The sequence below is a fragment of the Python bivittatus genome, unplaced genomic scaffold (genome assembly GCF_059951505.1).
Source record: "Python bivittatus isolate LINGU-HERP-01145 unplaced genomic scaffold, Pbiv_v1 ctg000700_np1212, whole genome shotgun sequence".
NCBI classification, from domain to species: Eukaryota; Metazoa; Chordata; class Lepidosauria; order Squamata; family Pythonidae; genus Python; species Python bivittatus.
This window is the reverse complement of record NW_028277098.1, coordinates 62,577,760-62,597,728: the sequence shown is the minus strand read 5'-3', so window position 1 is coordinate 62,597,728 and position 19,969 is coordinate 62,577,760. Positions and strand designations below refer to the sequence as shown.

Below are 19,969 nucleotides of genomic sequence, written 5' to 3'. Positions count from 1 at the left end.
ATGTAGCTTTTCCATATGGGATTAAGAAGAGCAGAAGGTCCATTCAAAGGAAGAATTGAAGGTGTCTCTTTCATAAACTGTTGGCGATTCTGAGAAACACATCTCCAGCTTTACACCACCAGGTTGTGCCAAATCCAAGGTGACACTACCTGGAACTCCTTGTGCCCAGTCAGAAAATTATTTGATTTTCTTTTTGTATGTTCTAGGCCTTTCCTGTGCACATTACCTTGCTCAAATAAGATTATCTGAAAAAGCAGAACAAAGCAAAGCAAAGCAAGGTTTAGATCTGATATGATTTCCAGACTGATAACATTGGTTAAAGTCTAGGTTTGAGTAAGAGTGGTTAACTGAAGAGAGGCATCCGGTCCTTACTTTTTGACAGCAATCAATTCATATATGGGAAAAAGAAACCAGGTATATGTAACTGTTTAACTGTTCTAAAGATGTACATCCTGTTCTTCAATACAACCCAAGGGAATCTTACAAAAAATTAAAATTAGAATAAAAGCAATATAAAATTAAAAACAACATATGCAATTAGTGGCTGTCAGAGAAATAATTTTGTACTATATTTCTTGCATAGAATCCAAAGCAATTCCACTGTAACAGTGCATTATTGTAGTAGCTTAGTAATACTTATTTTTTCTCCAAAATACTTTATTTTTTTAGTTTATTAATAGGTGCAGCTAGCATTAGGGTGAGTAATGGAGGGGTAATATTTAATGTGGTTTTTCTTGGTTGGAGATGACTCCTGAGGATACCAGAAGAATACAGCCAAGAAAACAAACAAATGAATAATCAAACAATAAATCCAGAATTCTCACTTAAGACACAAATGACGAGGCTAAAATGATCATACTTTGGACACACTATGTAAAGACTTAGTTCTCTGGAGAAGTCTATAGTGCTGGGAAAGGTAGAAGGAAAGAGAAGAAGAGGACAATGAGCAGCAAGGTGGATGGACTCAATCATAGTGGCAATGGGTACACCACTGGAAGACCTGAAGGATCATGTTGGAGACAGATCCTCTTGGAGAAAATCTATCTATGTAGACACTAAGAGTTGACACCGAGTTGATGGCACATAATCAATCAACTAACCAACCAATCAATCAATTTTAACAAATGTTCAACCAATCACTTAATGGGAAGATTAGGTTTCACTGGAAGAACATATTTAAGGGTTTATAAAACTGAAATGTCTAAATATAACCAAGTATGTATATTCAGTTAATAAATATTTAACATGAAACTTGAAAAAGGTACAAGATTGTCCTCTCAACAATCATATGTATTATGAATAAATCACAAAACATGTCATATTAGATCTTGACTGTGGTTTGCCTTTTCCAGTATTTAATAGACACTGAATAGCTTTGAACAATGTGTTTCTTCTACTCACACATTCAAATATAGCTCATAAATTTATACAAATAAATTTATATAAACACAATCGAAGGGAACTATTGTAGAATCTGAGCTATGCTTTGAACTTTTTCTTACATTTCAGGTACTTCCCAAGCACATAGATTGGAGGCTCAATGTCTCTTCTGATATGATAGGATCATGTACTCTACTACTCGAAGTGGACAGATTATTCCATAATCCACATCTGAGTAATATTTTTATTATTAACAAGTAAAATATCACAAAACAGCAAGCAAAGTTCTTCAGAATTTTTCATCAGGTTGAATGTTAATAAGCATCATTAATATTTATTACTCATATAGTCTGGTTTACTGTGGCAACTGAACCAGACCAGTTTGAACGGCTTCTATGTGGATTTGAGAAGCCATAAAAGGCAGGTTTCTCAACTATGTGTTGTTCTACATGTGGAAATGCTCTACATCTGTTTTAATAACACATGTAGGTCAGAATGGAACATGTTGTAATGATAGTTAGAATGAACCCTTTTAAAAAAACAAAAAACAAAACCTGATCTTTAACTTTCTGGTTTAACTTTGTTACTTTTTAAATTAATTATATGGTATTTCATTTTGTAAACTGCTTTGTTGGGCTACAAGGTGACACAGAAATGTGTTTTCAAACGAACAAGCAAGCAAGCCATGTGTCCTGGTTCATTACCACAGAACTGGAGATGTGCACAAAACAGGAAATGTGCTGTGTCTCCAAGCTGGAACAAAACGGTCCCACTTGAAACCATTAGTCAGTTCTCTTAGTGCAAGCCAGCCTAAATGTTTGGTTCCAACTCAAAACAAAACTCTCAGAACACAGATGTTTTGTTGTTGAGCTAAGGCCATTTCAAGACTGTTTTTTATGGCTAGAACATTTAACTTACCAAAGAACAGCATGCTTTCTGAAACCAAACTTTCTGAACAGTCAAAACGGCTATTTCAAGCTCAAGATGTTTTGAATTTGAAACATCTTGCACTTCATAGACTGTGATGGCTATCAAAAAAGCTGTGCTCCCCATTAGATGGATACCTGTAATCTGAGGACTTCAGCTGCCAAGTTTTTGGAATGGTCTTGGGAACTCTAGTTCAACGCCCCCCACCCCCGGGCTTTCCATTTCAATGCTGCCATTTTCCCCTCCTCAACTTTTTACCTTCATTCTTCCTGTTGTTGAGCTGGTTGAACTGCTCTGTAAACTCTGCCAGGGATTCCTCGATAGTCTCTGTCCGGGGAACTGAAAGGGAAAAGCGGCGCTTGAACGTTTTCATCTTGTTCATTGTATTCTGTAGAGCAAGACCACAGCTGGATCTGGTAGGGAAGAAAAGTAAAATGATGGCACTCAGTTTCATCACAGAACTGCAACCAAAGATATAGAAAAGGATATCCTGAATTCTACTGAAATGACAATCACAGCAAACAGGATGGTTCCCTCTTGCATTTCAATCAGCAGTGATTCGCACATGAAAAGATGGATTCGGTTTTTACTGGCCTGAAATGGACACAATGGTGGCATATGCCCAGCATTTGCTCTGATCATTGAGGAAAGATGAGTGTATGCTTTAAATCAGTGTTTTCGTAAACTTTTCAATAATATATATATTTTTTTAAAAAATGAGGATTACCGTATTTTTCCGACTATAAGACGCTCCCATGTACAAGACGACCCCCATTTTTCCAACCCAAAATTAAGAAATCAATATTTTAAAGATAGACCAGAGCACATTTTTATTTAGTAATTAGGTAACATTTATATACCAATACTATGATATTATGCATCACACTTAGCTTTGAGCATATCACTTTATTCAGCCTCTGTTGCACCACTGTTTTCTTCTTCATCGCTATTAGTTCCAGACATATCAGTTTCTTCAACTTCTATTGCATCACTGCTGTCTTCTGAGTCACTGTCTATATATGTGAGATCATCCTCAGTTCCATCCATGGCATTGCTGATTCCACATTTCTTGAAGGACTTCACAATCACCTCTTGTTTGATGCCATACCATGAGTTTAGGACCCAATTGCAGACCTCAGTAATGGTTGGTTTTTTCACTCTTCCTGTTGGTGTCAAGTTACCATCTGCTTTTTGCATCCATCCACTCCATTCTTCTCTCATCAGGGCTTTAAATGGCTTGTTGATTGAAACATCTAGTGATGTTTGTAGCTGTAGCTGACCTGTAAGTCCACCAGGAATAACTGCTAGCTGTGTTCGCAAATCTGATGCAACCCTTTTTGTCTTTCCTGTTAAATGTGCTCGGAACTGATCAAAGACAAGCAGAGCTGGCTTCTTTAAGAGCCCTCCAGGTCTTCTGGACCAAACCTTTGCAAACCAAATGGCCATAATGTCTTCATTCATCCATCCCTTCACATGAACTTGCACAATAATGCCAGGTGGTATGGTCTTTTTAGGATATGTTTTCCTCTTAAAAATAAGCATAGGAGGCAGTTTAGTACCATTTGCACAGCATGAAAGCACAGCAGTATAGTGTGTCTTTTCATGGCCACTTGTTTTGATTGCCACTGTTTTGATTCCTTTCACATCAACAGTTCTGTTGGAAGGCACATCAAAATTAAGAGGCACCTCATCCATGTTTGCAATCTGACTTGGTTCAAAATCATATTTTTTTCCGAAGTTATATGACATAGGAGTGAAACTGTAGGATTTTATTCTCATAAACTGGTGGCATTTTCTGAGCTAACTTTGTTCATACTCTCATGACCAACCCTTCTCTCCTCATGAAATTGAAGCACCATTTTGCCTTTCCTATAAAATCAACAATCTTCATTTCACTTGCAAACCTTCTTGCCTGACATTGAATAAGCTTGGTTGACACACATAAGCCACTCTGGCGCTGCTCCAGAATCCAACTCTTAAGCCTCTCCTCCAAGTTTGGCCATTTTGCTGGTTTTCCTCTTAAGGCCTTCTTCTTTTTTGGCATCTTAAGGAGTTGTTTTTCCTGTTTTCTCCACTGTCTGATCATACACTCAGTGGGAGGAGGTCCAAACTGTCTCTCTGCAGCTCTGTTTCCATGCTGTTTTGCAAAACTGATTACATTCAGTTTAAATTTTGCACAGTAAGACATTCTCTTATTTATATTTTTATTTTCTGACATCTTTATGGGCTCTCCACCTCCAATGGGATGCGTTCCAATTGGTTTGTTCAGCATCAGCTGACATCAGTTACATAAGGCTTGTGATTGGAGGAAGCCCGTTCACAGAGACAAAGTATGGGCAGTTTCACTCGTGGTTGGAGGCTTGTGATTGGAGGAAGCCCGTTCGCAGAGACAAGGTATGGGCAGTTTCACTCGTGGTTGGTGGCTTGTGATTGGAGGAAGCCCATTTGCAGAGACAAGGTATGGGCAGTTTCACTTGTGGTTGGAGGCTTGTGATTGGAGGAAGCCCGCTCACAGAGACAAAGTATGGGCAGTTTCACTCGTGGTTGGAGGCTTGTGATTGGAGGAAGCCCGTTCACAGAGACAAGGTATGGGCAGTTTTGCCACCGCGCGGTTCTCTTTTCGGCTGACTTCCTTGAATAAGACGTCCTTCAATTTTGAGCATAAGGATTTTAGAAAAAAGTATCGTCTTATAGTCGGAAAAATACGGTACCCATGACTTTTTAAAATGGGGGACAAAAATAACCATTTAAATAAAAATATTTTTAAATTATAATCATTAGTTTCTCTGACATATAAATACATTGATTATAAATCCTAATGGGATCTGATGGCATAATTCATCAATATCTGGAGAAATATATTAGCCATTTTTGATATTTGGTATAGGCTACAGTGAGTGTTAAAATCCACTTTCAGAAGATCCATAGGACTTTCAATGCATTTTTACTTAAAAGCTTGTACTCTTTGTGACTTTTCACTTATTTATTTATTTAGAAGATGTATATAGCTGCCCAACTCACATAATCATGACTCTGTACAGCATATATGAAATAAAAACTTCCAAATAATATTGCAAATAAAAACCATACAATGTTAACAAAACACAAAACCCATATCAACCACATAGAGCTGGGGCTCACCAATCATACACTCCATTTTTCAGAAGTCGGGCTCATTTATTATCCTGCCCCAGCACCCTAGGGAAAACTCAAATTTTTAAAGGTTTCCTGAAGGCCTACAGGGTCAGGGGGGGGGGGGGGATTTGTTTGAAAGGGCTCCACCGCATCAGAAAAGGCATACCTCCCAGGTCCCATCAGATAACTTCGCCTTAAGAAGGGGACCTGGAATATGCCCATCCTGTGAGAGCATGTGGGGTGGGCAGAAATAACCAGGCAGTCCCATAAACAACCCAGTCCTGTGCCATGTTGGGCTTTGTAATTGATACCCAGCATCTTGAATTGCATCTCAACGCATACTGGAAGCCGGTGCATCCTAAGCTTTCTAGCGATTCCTCCCCACTCCAATTCTTCCAATGTAATGTCCCCTCTTCATTCAGGAATAGGTACTTGTTGGCTAGAACTACTGAATGGATCCAAGCTCGTAAATGACCTTTTCTTGAATCTTGGTTTAAAGGAAACTATCTTGCAAATTGGATTGGCAGCATTTTCAAACATGAGTGATAATCAGTTTAAATGGAGAAATACTTTATTATTTTATTATTCTTTGTATGTAAGTTCCGTTAAGGCAGTGAACATATTGAAACAACTGTTTTCAATTATTTTCAGTAGCTTAAAGGCAAAAGGGGAGCAGCTTGCAAAGTACCTTCAAGTTTTTCAGGAAAGACAGGAGCTCCACATGCTTTAAACCGTGAAAAATAAATGCTAGGGATGAGTGCTGCATCCTTCCTCTGCCTCTGCCTGCTTTTTCTAAATCCATCTTACCAATTTTTCACTTAACTCAAAGTTACTAAGGCTGTTAGTAAATCCACAGGGAAAAAAGTCATTCCCACATAGTAGAATAAAAGCACTACACCCAGTGCTTGGAATTTATTCTGCCTTATTCTGATTCCTGTAACCCAGTATTGACTCAGGGTTTTCGCTGCTATCTGGAGATACAAGAGAATGAAACTAGGATTTCCTGCATGCAAAGCACATATGCTACTATTAATAGATTGCATTCTCAACAGACTCAAAGATCAGATTCCTGAACTCTACCCATAATATGTAAGTAAAAAAAATTCTGTAAGAAAGGACACTGCTAAAACTTAATACAACTGCTAGTTCTAGTTTTAGTGTACCTATAACAAAGATACCTTTAGCTGACTCCCTTCTCCAATCACCCTCTTCACCAGTCTGTTTACTTGCCCATTTCCTCTAGTCCAAATCTGCACAGGGAACATTTTCTGAATATAGGTAGTTACAACCATCAGATCAGCTCTCTTATAAACTTCTTTGGGTCTATAATCCAGCTAATAAATCCTAGAACAAACTAATTTGACCATCAATAAATGATAAGCAATTCATCACTTTTATAATGCCCATAAACCTAAAAGTTGTTTGGGACTAATTTTGTAACATATGAAAGTTTCCTTATGAAATCTTGAGAGGCATCATCTTTCTGTTGTAACTATGGAAAGCCAAATAAATAAATATATTGATTTGCTCATTTTTTTATTCAGACCACCTGAATTCTAACCAAGCCACCTTTCTTAGTCTTTTCTGAAAAATGAATCACCCTAAAAACATCAGTGGTGACTAGTGTTCTTTCCTATGACTAAAAGGAGAAGATTAATAGTCATCTAGAGCAGGATCCATGGGAGAAGGATGAAGACACAGCTGCAAGGCGGTTTTTCTCCATATAAAGACTGATCCTGCAAGGATCCTGTTCCAGATGTGGTCCCCTTCATCTCCCGAAGACACCCCCCCCCCCTTGGGTTAGAGCAATAATAGTACATTAACTGGGCAGGTTTGGTTCTATTTTGTTTCAGCTCAGAAATAACTACTAGTGGGCAGCCATTGGCTAAAAAAACCCAATCTTTCAGTGGAGAAATATTATTAGACTTACAGCAACCAAAACTGTATATCTTGTGCTTCTGTTAATTAACTTTGGCTTGACAAAGGAATGTTTCAGGTGTTAATTAGGGCAAGTGCATTTAAGTAAGGTTTTCTGCAATCTTTAGCAGCCTCAGCAATATTGCTCAAACCATTTTCTCTCCATCCTTATGTTATATTAGGCAGGAATTACATTCTTTTTCAGTGAAAACAAAAGGTTAGTTATTCAAGGAAAATTAGAAGCTGAAATCAAAACCTACCACATACCCATTGCCAAAAAGAAAAAAGGCACCCCCCCCCCAATATATCTAGGTGAAAAACATCCTGTGGGATATTTTCATATGGGGGCTCAGATGTACATTTAGAAAGTATTATTTACTAAAATTTAAATAAAAATATCAGAGGCATGGGGGGGCTGACAAGTTCTACCCATTTTATACATGAGCCAGGATTAAAGGAGGTGGTGCTTAGGTCATAGTGGCACAGTGCTACTTCAGTCTTTTTGATGAAAGCCACTGATCTTGCAAATGCCTCCGAAAAATACAGTACATCTTATCATCATCAGCCGCTAAAGCTTTATGCATCCCTACTGCCCCTTCTTGAAACTGGACTTGGATATTATTAAATGAGGACAATTTGTCCTCCACAAATTGTCCTCATGGTCATCCTAACTATAAATGCTGATCTACTGAAATAAGAAAGTGTTAAAATAACAGAATAATAATGCACTGATATTTTCTTATGGTTTCTTTTGCAAGTTGAACTATATCAGAAAACAATTATATAGATGAATAGAACATCAATTAACCTTATAATGAATGGGTAAGTGCATGTTTGGGTTGTGTTGCAGACATATAATAAAAGGCTGTGCAACAAAAGAGGTAGTCATGGGAACTAAAAGGGCAAGGTGACAGCTGACAATTGAGGTGGTACCCTGCCCTTGACTTGGGATGCAAGCGATGTTAGACTGTTGGAGAGCATGCATAGTAAGAGGAAAAATTCCCAGCTGCAGACACATTTAATTTCAAATTAAATTCTCAAGGAGTGAGGGGGCTAGTTAAAGGGGAGAATCAAAAGGGCCAATTTCTTCAAGGCATCTGAAGGAGAATCAAAACCATACTAATAAGCACTCAGCTAGAAAATACATTCTGAGTTAGAAAATATATGACTAAATCCAACAGATGCCAGCATGGTTAATTAACAGAGTCAGGAAAGCTATAAAAAGCAAAGGTTCCTTTCAAATGTGGAGCTCTAATTCTCAAGAGAACAAATTCTGGCAATACTAAGGTAAAGTGATAATATAACAAACAAAAAACAAAAAAAAAATTGAGGGACACACTGCTTAAAATATAAAGACAAAACAGCAAGATGTCTATAAATATATTAAACTAGGAAGCCAGCCAGTGATTTACCCAATGAAACTGGCAAAATTTTCAAGACACAGAAAAGAAAGTACTTTTTTTGAATAACATATAGTTCACTTACGGAATTTGGTGCCCAGTGGTTTAGATGGGTTTAAAAGGGAGTTAAATGCATTAATGAAGTAAAACCCTGTTAACCTAAGGCTTTTGGAATGTTAAAAGTTTATAGGACATATGCTGCTAAATACCGTGTATCGCGGGACAGTGGTAGAAGAGAACATTTATCTTCAAATGCTCCTTGCAGGCTTTCCAACTACTTTGGAAAACAGGATGCTGGACCTTTGATCAGATCCAGCAGGGTTCTTATTATATTCTTACTATTTATGTAACCTGCATCTAAGTTTATTTTGATAGACTTTAAAATGGCAAACACATTAAAAATGCTTAGTGTGCTTGATGGAAGTGGCAGATAGGTTAATAAAACAACAACACAACCAAGAAGAGCAAAAGATCAAAGGGTCAGTTGGGAGAATGTGTTATGGGACTAAGGGCACCCAGACCAGGGTATGTAATAGTTTTGGACCAGGGACACAATTGCAGTTTTGAGAACTGGTGAGAAGTGCATTCACAAAAGGTTCCTATGGGAGATCTGCCTTCACATAACATCTGCCATGGTGGGCTTGGCGAGTCATTTATTTATTTATTTAGCAAATTTATATAGCTGCTCATCTCACCAAAAGTGATTTTGGGTGGCGTACAACAACCAGATAAAAACAAATATAAAAGCAACATAAAATATATAAAAAACCACATTAATAAATATTATAAAAACCAACATACAAAGCATAGGGGAGGGAAAATAAAAATGGCCCCCTCAGCGATGGAGTCATCTAAGCAGATCTCTGGTTCCCTGGGAGCCCCAGGCCTGATCACATCACCAGGTCTTGAGGGCCTTCTGGAATAGCAAAAGGGATGGCGCTAATCTAATCTTGGGAGGAAGGATGTTCCATGAGGTGGGCACCACAGCAGAGAAGCCATGTCTCCTGGGACCCACGACATAACACCCCCTTTCCTCTTCACGCTCCTAGGTGCTCTCAACCATCCCAATGTGGGGCAGAAAAGACAGTGCTGGGAGCTGCTACTTTGCTTCAAAGAAGCCTGTGTTCCATTTAATTTTTTATTTTTTTTTAAGAAGTGAGACACTTAGTTTTTAAACAAGTGATTTACTTAAAGAAGAAATGAAGCCTGTTGGTCATATAAAGGAAATATAGGGGTGGGATGGGACCTATTGCCTATTTTGACCCATATACAAATTAACTCAAGATTTAATTGTTTTGTGACATCTGTTAAAAGTTGATGACAGGCTTTCTCCACACTGATGCCCTATAGCATGAAAGCTACAGTGTCATGTAGTATGATGCTGCATTGTTAGGGTGCACACATACTTAACCCAAATACAGAGACATTTAGTCCAATGCGTGTGTGGTACCAGGGCTGGGGCTATAGGCAAAGGTGGGAGGTCTCAACTCACCTTGGCTCCACCTTCCTATCTTGATGCAGCTGCTTAGTAGTTATTGCTGCATCTCCTTTCTTTACCTGGGAAGGATAGCCTTATCTGGCAACCTTCCTCTTAACACTGGTATGTGAGACAGTCAGGACTCCCAGAGCCCATAGTCTTGCTTGTAAGTAAAGAAATACAATACTGAAAAAGAATAACAAATAATGCCCTAAAGGAAACTCCCATAAATAGCTATCAAGGAGAAATAAACAGATCTCAGGTAGATGAGGTCTGCTGCTCAAAGGTGTAGCAACATGGTGTAGCTGTGTAAGTACAAAACACTTCAGAAAGAACAGTGATTAGAGACAAGTAAGGATTATAACCAGCACACACATCTAAGTAATTCAAACATTACCTGTACCTTAGAGATGAAGGGTCTCTTCAACTTTTCAACCTGCCTTTTCTGCTGTGGCTCGCACCCTCTGGAACATGATTCCCCCTGAGGTGAGGTTAGCCCCATCCCTGCTAAGCTTTCCGGAAAGCCCTTAAAACGTGGTTCTTCCATCAGCCTTGGGGATCCCATACTGAGTCTATAAGGTGGCTGTAGGGGTTTAAGTGATTGTTGTTCTCCCACTAGCCTGGTGTTTCTTCATGTTTTTGTTTTTATTTTTGATGTTTTTTGAATTGCTACATTGTTACTATATTTGTTAGCTGCCCAGTGTCACATTATGTGAGATGGGCAACTATATAAATTTGCTAATAAATAAACACATCTCTCCAGCAAATCATTTCCTGTTTGTTTTTCTTGGATATTTAGGAGAGAAATGCTCCTTTCCCTCTATTTTCTTAAGGGAATTGTTGCCTGAAAGTCATTTCCCTGTCTTAATTATTCTTGGATTCCTTCCTCAGGTTATCCCTGAGGATCCCAGCATTCTCCCTTCCATTTCCCCCAGAACTCACTCTTTCTCAGCCCTGGATTTAAAATGACCAAAAACTGCTCTCTTATTGGAAAAGGAATAGGTTTGGGGGATCTTCTGCATACACGTGACAAGGCATGCAAGGTAGACTTAAGCATAGAAGAGTGAATATGGATTCCCTGACTGGGCTGCCACTGTCCCTCTGAGCGCCATCACAACTCTCCTCTCTCCTTCCCCCCTTAAAAGACTAGGAGCCATATATATTTTAGCAGTAGTAAGATAGGCAGTCAAGCAAAAACTAGATATTTAACGCATTATACACCAAACATACTTACAACATGAGAGGTAGACCTTTTATCTCCTATGCTTGCTTCCCACAATCTCATGAGCACACAGAACTGGTCTGAATCCAGTATCTTAATAAGGTCTCTACTGACTGTGCAAAAACTCATTTCCCCCCAAGCTTCTCTCCAGTCAGAAGAGAGAAGAGAAGCCCATATGCCCTTAGAGAGTTGAAACACTCCCACTTGCCTGCATGTCCTCAGTTACCTAACTGGATATGCTGAACCAGCTTCCAATATCAGGAATTAATTTTTTACTCCAACTCCCATCATCCCCATCCAGAGTTTTAAATGTGACATCATATAACAAGCAATCCATGTTGCCCTATTTTGTTGCAGTGGTGTTTTGCTTTCTTTTAATTCTATGACTGTAACACATGCAGCATAGAGTAAAATACATCATTATTCTGCCAGTTTTACCAAGCATAAATTTTTGAATTTTTCTTCACAGCATAAAAAATTTCATTTCAATAAGCAATGAAAAAAAAAAAAGATAAGCAGCACTAGTTGTGTTCAATAATAAAGCCTTTTCCAGAATGGATTTGTTCAATGTATATCCTATGGAGTCATTCCAATTCTGCTCCGAGCTAACACTTCTCAGGTAACCAAAGGGTGATTCTTTTGCCTTTTTGGGGTTTATGAATTTTTTTTTTCTGTTTTTGCTTTATGTGTGCGTGTGTGCACATGTGCTTTGTTTGTTTGATATGTATTCTATCTTTCTTTGAGGAGCTTACAAATCAGCTTACAAAAGGATTTCCTTTCAATTTAACATCACTACAACAACTCTGTGAGCTAAATGGGGCGAAGGAGAGGGACTACCCACACAGTCACCAGTGACTTTCCATGGCTGAAGGTGGACGTATCTTGCACCCACTTCTTCTAATGCCTGCTCCCATATCATAGAATGGGAAGGTATCTTAGAAATCATGTAGGGCAACCCCCTGTTCATTGCAAGATCCACTACAGCATTTCTGACTGAGGACCATCCAGCCTTTGTTTGAAACTTGCAATACACAAACACACCATTCAACAGCCCACAGACTGTTTCCAGGACATAACAATGCCAAAAGCTCCTTAGCCTCAAAGACTAGCTCTATTTGGCCAACTGCACTGAGCACACAGCACTGTTTATTTCCAGCGTAATTACCTTCTTCCCTTCTGCTGGTCCCTTCAGCAATGCAGCTGCAACCAAACAGAACCTCCCCTTAGGCGGCTGTCGATGGAAAGATGTTTTGTTGGGAACAGACTATTTCGTTTGGATTTTCTTAGGGTGTATTTCACTTTTTTTCTGTATTTCTCTGGATACATTCCACCCTCTTCAATTTCTGTGGTGCTATTTTGGCTTGTTTCATTCTTATGTTGCTGTTGCAATTTCCAATTCACTTATTTCTTATACTGTATTCCCCATTCATACATTTTCAGGTGGAAATGGTTCTGCCATGCCTCTTGCAGCTTATAAAAAACTAGATCCATTACTACAGAACATGCAAGAAAGTAAGTAAAGGCACATTTGCAGAATGCAAACCATGCTGATGATGCCAGTTCTCTTTGGCTATTCTGTCCATCTTGCAGCATGCTTTTCCTTTTCCTTTTTCATGTTCTCTGTTATCTGTTCAAAATAGGTAAAGAAAAATCCACTTGCACAACAGTTGCTGTTTTTGTTCACTCCAAGGAAAACAGATGGATAGCACCAGCAGTGACATTTCCAGTGATACAGCATCAACCTGAATGCTGTCCAATGACAGGTCTAGTGATTTGTAACTTACTCCCAGAAGTCAGTAACATGCTTATTTATTTTACAGTGTTTGTACATGGCCCCACTCAGAAAGTCTCAAAATAAATTCTAAACTACATGGTCTTACTAAGTCTAGATTTCACATTGGTGAAAAAAGTGCCATCTTTCCTGATATATTTTTAATTAAGGAATATAGGTGTAATTTATCACCCCCTCTGATATTCTGCTTTCTCCCATAGGTGTACTTATATAAAGCTGAATTGACACCTACAACAGTTTCTGCAGTGAGCTAAACTAAGTTCCAAGGTTTTCATATATGAATTTATTCATATAAATTCATAGCATATATATCAATCAACACACAGGACACCATCACCATTCTTATTCCAGAATTGCCTCTCAACATCATGTATATATTATTCTGCTTTGCAATTTTATCTTATAAACCAAGAAAGTCTTGCTAGTAGAAGAATCAGTCTACTCTTGAGTAGAAGGGCAGAGTATAAACCAAACCAATAAATAAACATAACAATTCAGAGAAGCTGTGAGGAAATTGGAATCTCCTTTTCCAAGCAAAGAATGCCTTTGTTTTAATGATCTGACCACCCTCTTGCAAACTAGGAGAATGAGCCTCCCAGCTGTAGCCAAAGTGGAATCCATATCGAGTCTTCTTCTCTACCAATTAGAACAGGGAACGTGCAGCATAATAAATATAACAAGTAAAGACTCTCTGGAGTCCAATTTGACTCCTACTGGCATAAAGTCTTCTTGGCACCTATATGGAGGGGTTTGCCACTGCCTTCTTCAGCGATGTCGTTTCAAATTTTGGCCCTGGGATTTCCTGGTAGTCTCCCATTAAAGAAGTTAACTCCAATGGTATTTTTTTTTCTCAGAATCAGCCAAGGACAGCAAGTTCCTCCACCTGTTCTAAAGCAGGACAGATGCAACATGATATGAATTCCTACCCTTTAAAGCCACTGCAACTTATACACACTGCAGCATCCAAATTATCTTCAAGGCCAATCCATATTAAATGCAAATATGCAAAAGCAGATAGCACTAAGCTTGGATGTAAACAGCGTGTTTGTTCATGAGACCAGGTCAACAACTAGAAAATCAACCAAAGCTGAGGAAAAAAAGGTGCTTGTATGATAAGTATCACATCACATCTAGAGGAATGCCCAAACTGCACTCAGCTTTTTGAGGGGAGTGCAATATCATCCATTCAGACACATGTATAACCATCTAGTTTATACTAGCAAGGATTCCTTGGTTTGTAAGACACTTTTGTCTGGTTGTTCTCCTCATCCATCCCACAATTACCCTTGAACACTTCAGAGTTCAGTTCAGAGTTTCTACCAATTCATTCTGGATAAGATGGTATGAAACTGCATACAGAATTTCCATTCAGACAACTTCACCTATACCCGGGTGAACAAAATGGGTCCTTATGCTTTCCCATCAGTGTGGACAGGGACAGAAGACACTGCTACACCTGAGTTTTCTCCTACTTCAAGTGTTTTGACCAATACCCACCATGGTCCAACACAGAGGGTCCAGAAGGTAGAACTGACTTACTTTTCACCATTAGTGAATAATTTTTATGCTCAATAGACATTTATCCTTTAAATAGACAACAGACTTCCACTGAAGTTTCTTAATTAAACTAATTCCACTTTGTAAGACAAAATTACCTCTAAAAGGCATGAGGAGCTCTAAGACATTAACAATACTTCTCCCACTCTTATTATGATGCACAGTGGAAGCTAAGTGTTTGGCAAAGCTGCAATTTGTTCTCCAGCATGATCCCATGATGGAATATGTGCACAAATGAAGATCACATTCCAGATTGTTGAGGTCAGATTCAGCATCCAGAGCTAATTCACTGTTCACCATGGCAACAGAACACTTGGGTTAAAATGTCTGCATTGAAAAAGCTTAAAAGATTATCTGTCAGTGTCAAAAACATGTTGCAGGCTTTTTGTTTTGTTTTGTTTTTTTGTTTTGCTATTGCCAGCTCTTTACTTGGAGTGCTCCAAAATGCAGATATTTGCTGGGGGTCCAAAATCATTTTTTTACTTTTTTTTTAATTAGGTATGCCACTTCCATTTTAAGGACTTGAGTAGTCCTTGCTTTCTTAGTGCCTTATCCAAGGGATAACTAGAAAACACATATTGAGAACCTTTTGCCATATGAGCATATGAGGATAACTTCAGAAAGGAGACTGAGACAAGAAGGAAAGTTGATGATATAAGCATGAGTTTTATTTATGACACATTAAGAACCACCCCTGGCGAAATGGATGCCCGTGAGGTCACAAAGAGTTGGCAATGACTGAAAACTGAAAAACAAGAAGAAGAATCACCCACATCTTTTCCTGCTCCTCTGAAAACCCATAATTCAATTGTACAAAAACTGGTACTGCATGGCCATCTCCACCATATGGCAAATTTTTAGAAGAGAAATAATTAAGGTCCTGATGGTAAGGCTGCTAGCTGCAAAGGAAAGAACTGAAGTTTTATGGGGGAAAAAAGCCTATGTCCTAAAACAAATAATTCTCTTAGCTGTTGACTCCAGAAAGGTATCTCATTTACCAGTGTGAATTAACCATTTATGAAGTGGAATAAAAGATTTTTATTTCACCATCTAGAAGGAGCATTGCAAATAGCTTTAGGCCTTTGTGAAACCCAAGTGCCAACTTGTTCATTCAGTATAGGTGGAAACTACTTTAGGCAATTAAGTGACAAAGTGGTTATGTAACAACAAGTCACATAGGAGGGTCAAAGTGTGCATCTCAGCATCACTGCTGTTAATAAGATGCAAAAGCTAATGCAACTTTCTTTACAGTAAAAACAAGTTTTTGAATATTAACCAACTTATTCTGGCATAAATCTTTGTGAAGTTCTTCCACTTCCCTCAGCTGCAAAAGGATGACAGAGTTCAGTATCATTATTATGCCAGTGATATACAGTACCTGTTGACTTCAGACTGGCCAAGTGAAGCTGTCATGGTCCTGGTTCAGGGTCTGGAGACTGTCTGGGCTTGAATGAGGAAGAACTGGCTGTGACTTAATCCTATCAAGACTGAGTCACTATGAATATTAGGGCTGCCTACATCCAGGGATTTTCTATCTCTAAACTTGGATGGGGCAACACTTTCCCAGTCAAGAGTGGTGCACAATTTGGGGGTCTTTTTGGACTTGCAGCTCCTGCTCAAAGAGGCCTTCCTGGATTGGGAGGCCCTTCAGACAAAGCACTCATGCCCTTCACTCATGCTCTGGTTACCTCCCAGCTCAACTACTGCAATGTGCTGTACATGGGCCTGCCCTTAAAGTTGACTCAGATGCTTCAACTGGTCCAGATGCAGCAGCACAGGCAGTGATGGACATGCCTCAGTATGCCTATGTGACGCCTCTGCTCTGTAAGCTGCACTGGTTACCAGTATGCTTCCAGGTGTAATTCAAGATGCTAGTTGTTACCTATAAAGCCCTACATGGCATAAAGCCAGGCTATTTGAGGGACTGCCTATCTCCCATGGTTTCTGCCTAGCCTGTATGGGCCAACAGAGTTGGCACACTCCAGGTTCCTTCAATTGAGCAGCACCATCTCACGAGACCCAGAAAGTGTACCTTCTCTGTCCCAGTGCCTACCCTCTGGAATAAGATCCCCCCCACCCCAAGATTTGTGTGGCTCCCACACTAATGATGTTGCAGAAGGCCTTGAAGTTCTGGCTGTTCTCCCAGGCCTTGGGGTAGGATGAATGGAGCCCCTTGTGGCATATGTTTTGCAGATTTTTTTTGCTGAGTGGCTAGATATCCATCTTGTACTGTGTTATTTATTTTTTGTTTTGTTATATTGTGAGCCACCCAGGGTCATTTGGGAGTCAGGTAGCACCTATGCTGTATGTATGTATGTATAAATACAGAAACTTGCTATTAGTAGTTACTTAATAACATGTTTTAATTTGCAGACTGCTTACAAACGTGACTATATTAACCCTATTAACAATCTCATAATATAGGACTAATATATATATATATAATGCTGAGGGCAGTAGTTGTATTACCAGCAAAAACAGAAATAGAAACTCACATATTTATGACAGAAGTTCATGTGCTGGTTTCATGTATTCTCTTCTATTGCAAGTTCATGTATATTGCAGTCATACCAAGGGGATGATCACCTCTGAAATCAAACATTTAACTCTCCTAACCAGGCTCAGTTCTGAATTATCTGCTCCTGAATCTCAAATATTCCAGATTGGTAGTAGTAACAGGAACTTTTTACAGACCTCAACTTATTCTGTAGGCAATACCTTGTTCCAATGTTGCTCAAAAAAGTGGCACTAATATTAACAAAATAGCACATCAAGAAGCTTCAGATAGCAAACTGGATATGAACAAGAGAAAGATTACTCATCTGTTATTAGTATATTTAGCACATTAGTACTGCTAGCACATTTCCAGCCTTAGAAAACACTTTATTATCTTGCTTTAAATCTCCTGAACCATGACAACTTGATAAGAGGCTGGCTGGTCAAGAAGAAAGCCAGCTATGATAAACCAGAATCAACCTAATATATTGATTTTCTGAGAAATTTTCTGAGGAAATCTACTGATGATTTCTCACTTCTGAGGATCAGGTCAGGAGGACGTATTTCTCTGGCATAGCCCCCATCTTATAACGACTTTCCCTGGAAGTCAAAGTCAGGCCAACATTGATGGCCTCCAGAGGTTAGTTAAAGTCTGAAAACTTTTTTGGCTTAACTGTTGGAATTACACCATCATACAAATGTTCTGTATATTGCTCTGGCTTTAGATTAAATATTGATTATTTTTTATTATTTATCATGTTCTACTGGCAACATTTTACTGTTTGTTGGTTGACATTTAATCAATCAATCAATCAATCAATCAATCAATCAATCAGATCCCTTGATGTTATCCTACCAGGGAGTATGAAATTCATCCTGAAAGATACTGGCCACTTCACCCAACCCTTCCCTCTTCTTTGGCATCTGAGAATTCAAAAAGAGTAGATCTTCCCTGCAGCCGTGGAACCTAGCATACACATTCCAAAGACTGAGGCTCTCCCCCCTGTGACAAAGATGCAGGATGTAGTTCCACATTAGTTCTGCTTTACTGCCCATCACTGCTTATTCCAGTACCTACTCAACAGGAGACTGGAGCTCAGCCAAGTTAGTACTCAGATCAAGTTCTGCATGGCTGTGCAGAGCACAAGCTTATTTGATCTAACACAAACAATAAGCTCAAGTTGACACTCATGGAAAGAATGCCTCTCTGAAGCAGTGTCATATGGATCAGCATCATATAAACAGCCAGGAAAAATAATAAATTCCTTCTCCTGGCAGGTGATACAGTCACTGTGCAATTAAGGCAATTCAGAAAGTACCCAGAGCCTATCATTTTGAAAATATGCATTTGTGCAACAAAAAGTTGTCAGCCCTTTGACTGCATGTAAATGCTTTTGATCAGTAAACATTTGCTATGTATGGAACAAATTTAGTATATTACAGGTTTTATGAACTAACATGCCAATACCAATTAATTAATTCACAACTCATCACTTTTTTACTTACCAGGAACTGGTAAATTGAGATCTTACTACAGTACTAGCAATAATATGTTAGTATATTTTATAAATGGATGTTACCAACTTAGCTGTTCATCTGAATCCACAATGAGAGCTTATCACTTATTTATTATTCATATAATCCACTTTTCTTCCATGAAATTCAAGACAGTGTAGGTTCCCAGCTGAATGCTCATTTAGCACTGGCCAACATGTTAAGCATTTATCATCTTAGTTCCCCTAATACAGGTCAGTTTGCATTGTCTTGCACAGACTATATTATTTTCATGCAAACATTTAAGATGGATCAAATGAAGCAAAATTCTGAAGACAAATCCACACTAGTAAAAGTGGCATTGTGGAATCTGGTAATTCTGTGCACTCCAATCCATTGCAATATAACTATTTGCTCTAGAGATGGACAAATCAGTAAATTTGTTCTCCCATCAGTCTTGTTCTCCCATCTATTCTGTCTGAAATGCAAGATTTTGCTTCTTTCAAGTCCAAAGATGCTTGGCTGAAACCAATGACTTCTAATAAGGGTAATATGGAAATTGCAGGTGATAAAAGATTTCTCTTTGTATGACTAATTTGTTATATTTTACTAAATATAACAGAGTTGGGAGAGGAAGTGAGATGGCGTAAAAACAGTAGCTGAGAAATCGCAGGATATTATTAGGACCTATTACTGCTACTGCTTGGCTATTCCGCATTCATTATCTTTATGACTCCTTGAATTCAAAAACATGATCAATTTTTCCTAACTAGACTGGGACTATCCTATTATTTTCACAGGAAACTCCAATTAAAATGTCCACAATTTGAGATGGATGTGGTTGTTCCTTCCCATTTGCTTCCCACAAGAATAAGCATTTACCCTGCTCCAGTCTGTATTCCAAGAGCTATAATAAATTGCAACCAGCTTCCAGCTTTTTACTAGATGTGCTGTCTGGTTGCTAAAATACTTGTCTAATGAGGTCAGGGTCAGATTTCATTTTGCACAATTGTTTGCAAGGATTTGTCTGTTTTGGATCTTTATCTGTAAGATCACAAAGCAGCTGTCTGGATGGAACTCAAGAGCTGTCCCTCATATGCTTTTAACTTAATTTCCAGCTAGGTTCACTTCTACTAACTTGGTCAGGTTTGCCAATCCATACACAGGTACTG

The 19,969-nt window shown here is 38.7% G+C and overlaps 1 protein-coding gene across 1 annotated transcript in view; it reads right to left on the bottom strand.

The window, feature by feature from the left end:
* The window catches only part of CDK18 (cyclin dependent kinase 18), an 86,037-nt gene that overhangs the window by 32,030 nt on the left and 34,038 nt on the right, over positions 1–19,969 (bottom strand). The window contains exon 2 of the mRNA XM_088128451.1: positions 2,566–2,720. Within this exon, the coding sequence (XP_087984577.1) occupies positions 2,566–2,689 (124 nt within the window). The 5' untranslated portion in view covers positions 2,690–2,720. The remainder of the gene's footprint in view (positions 1–2,565; positions 2,721–19,969) is intronic.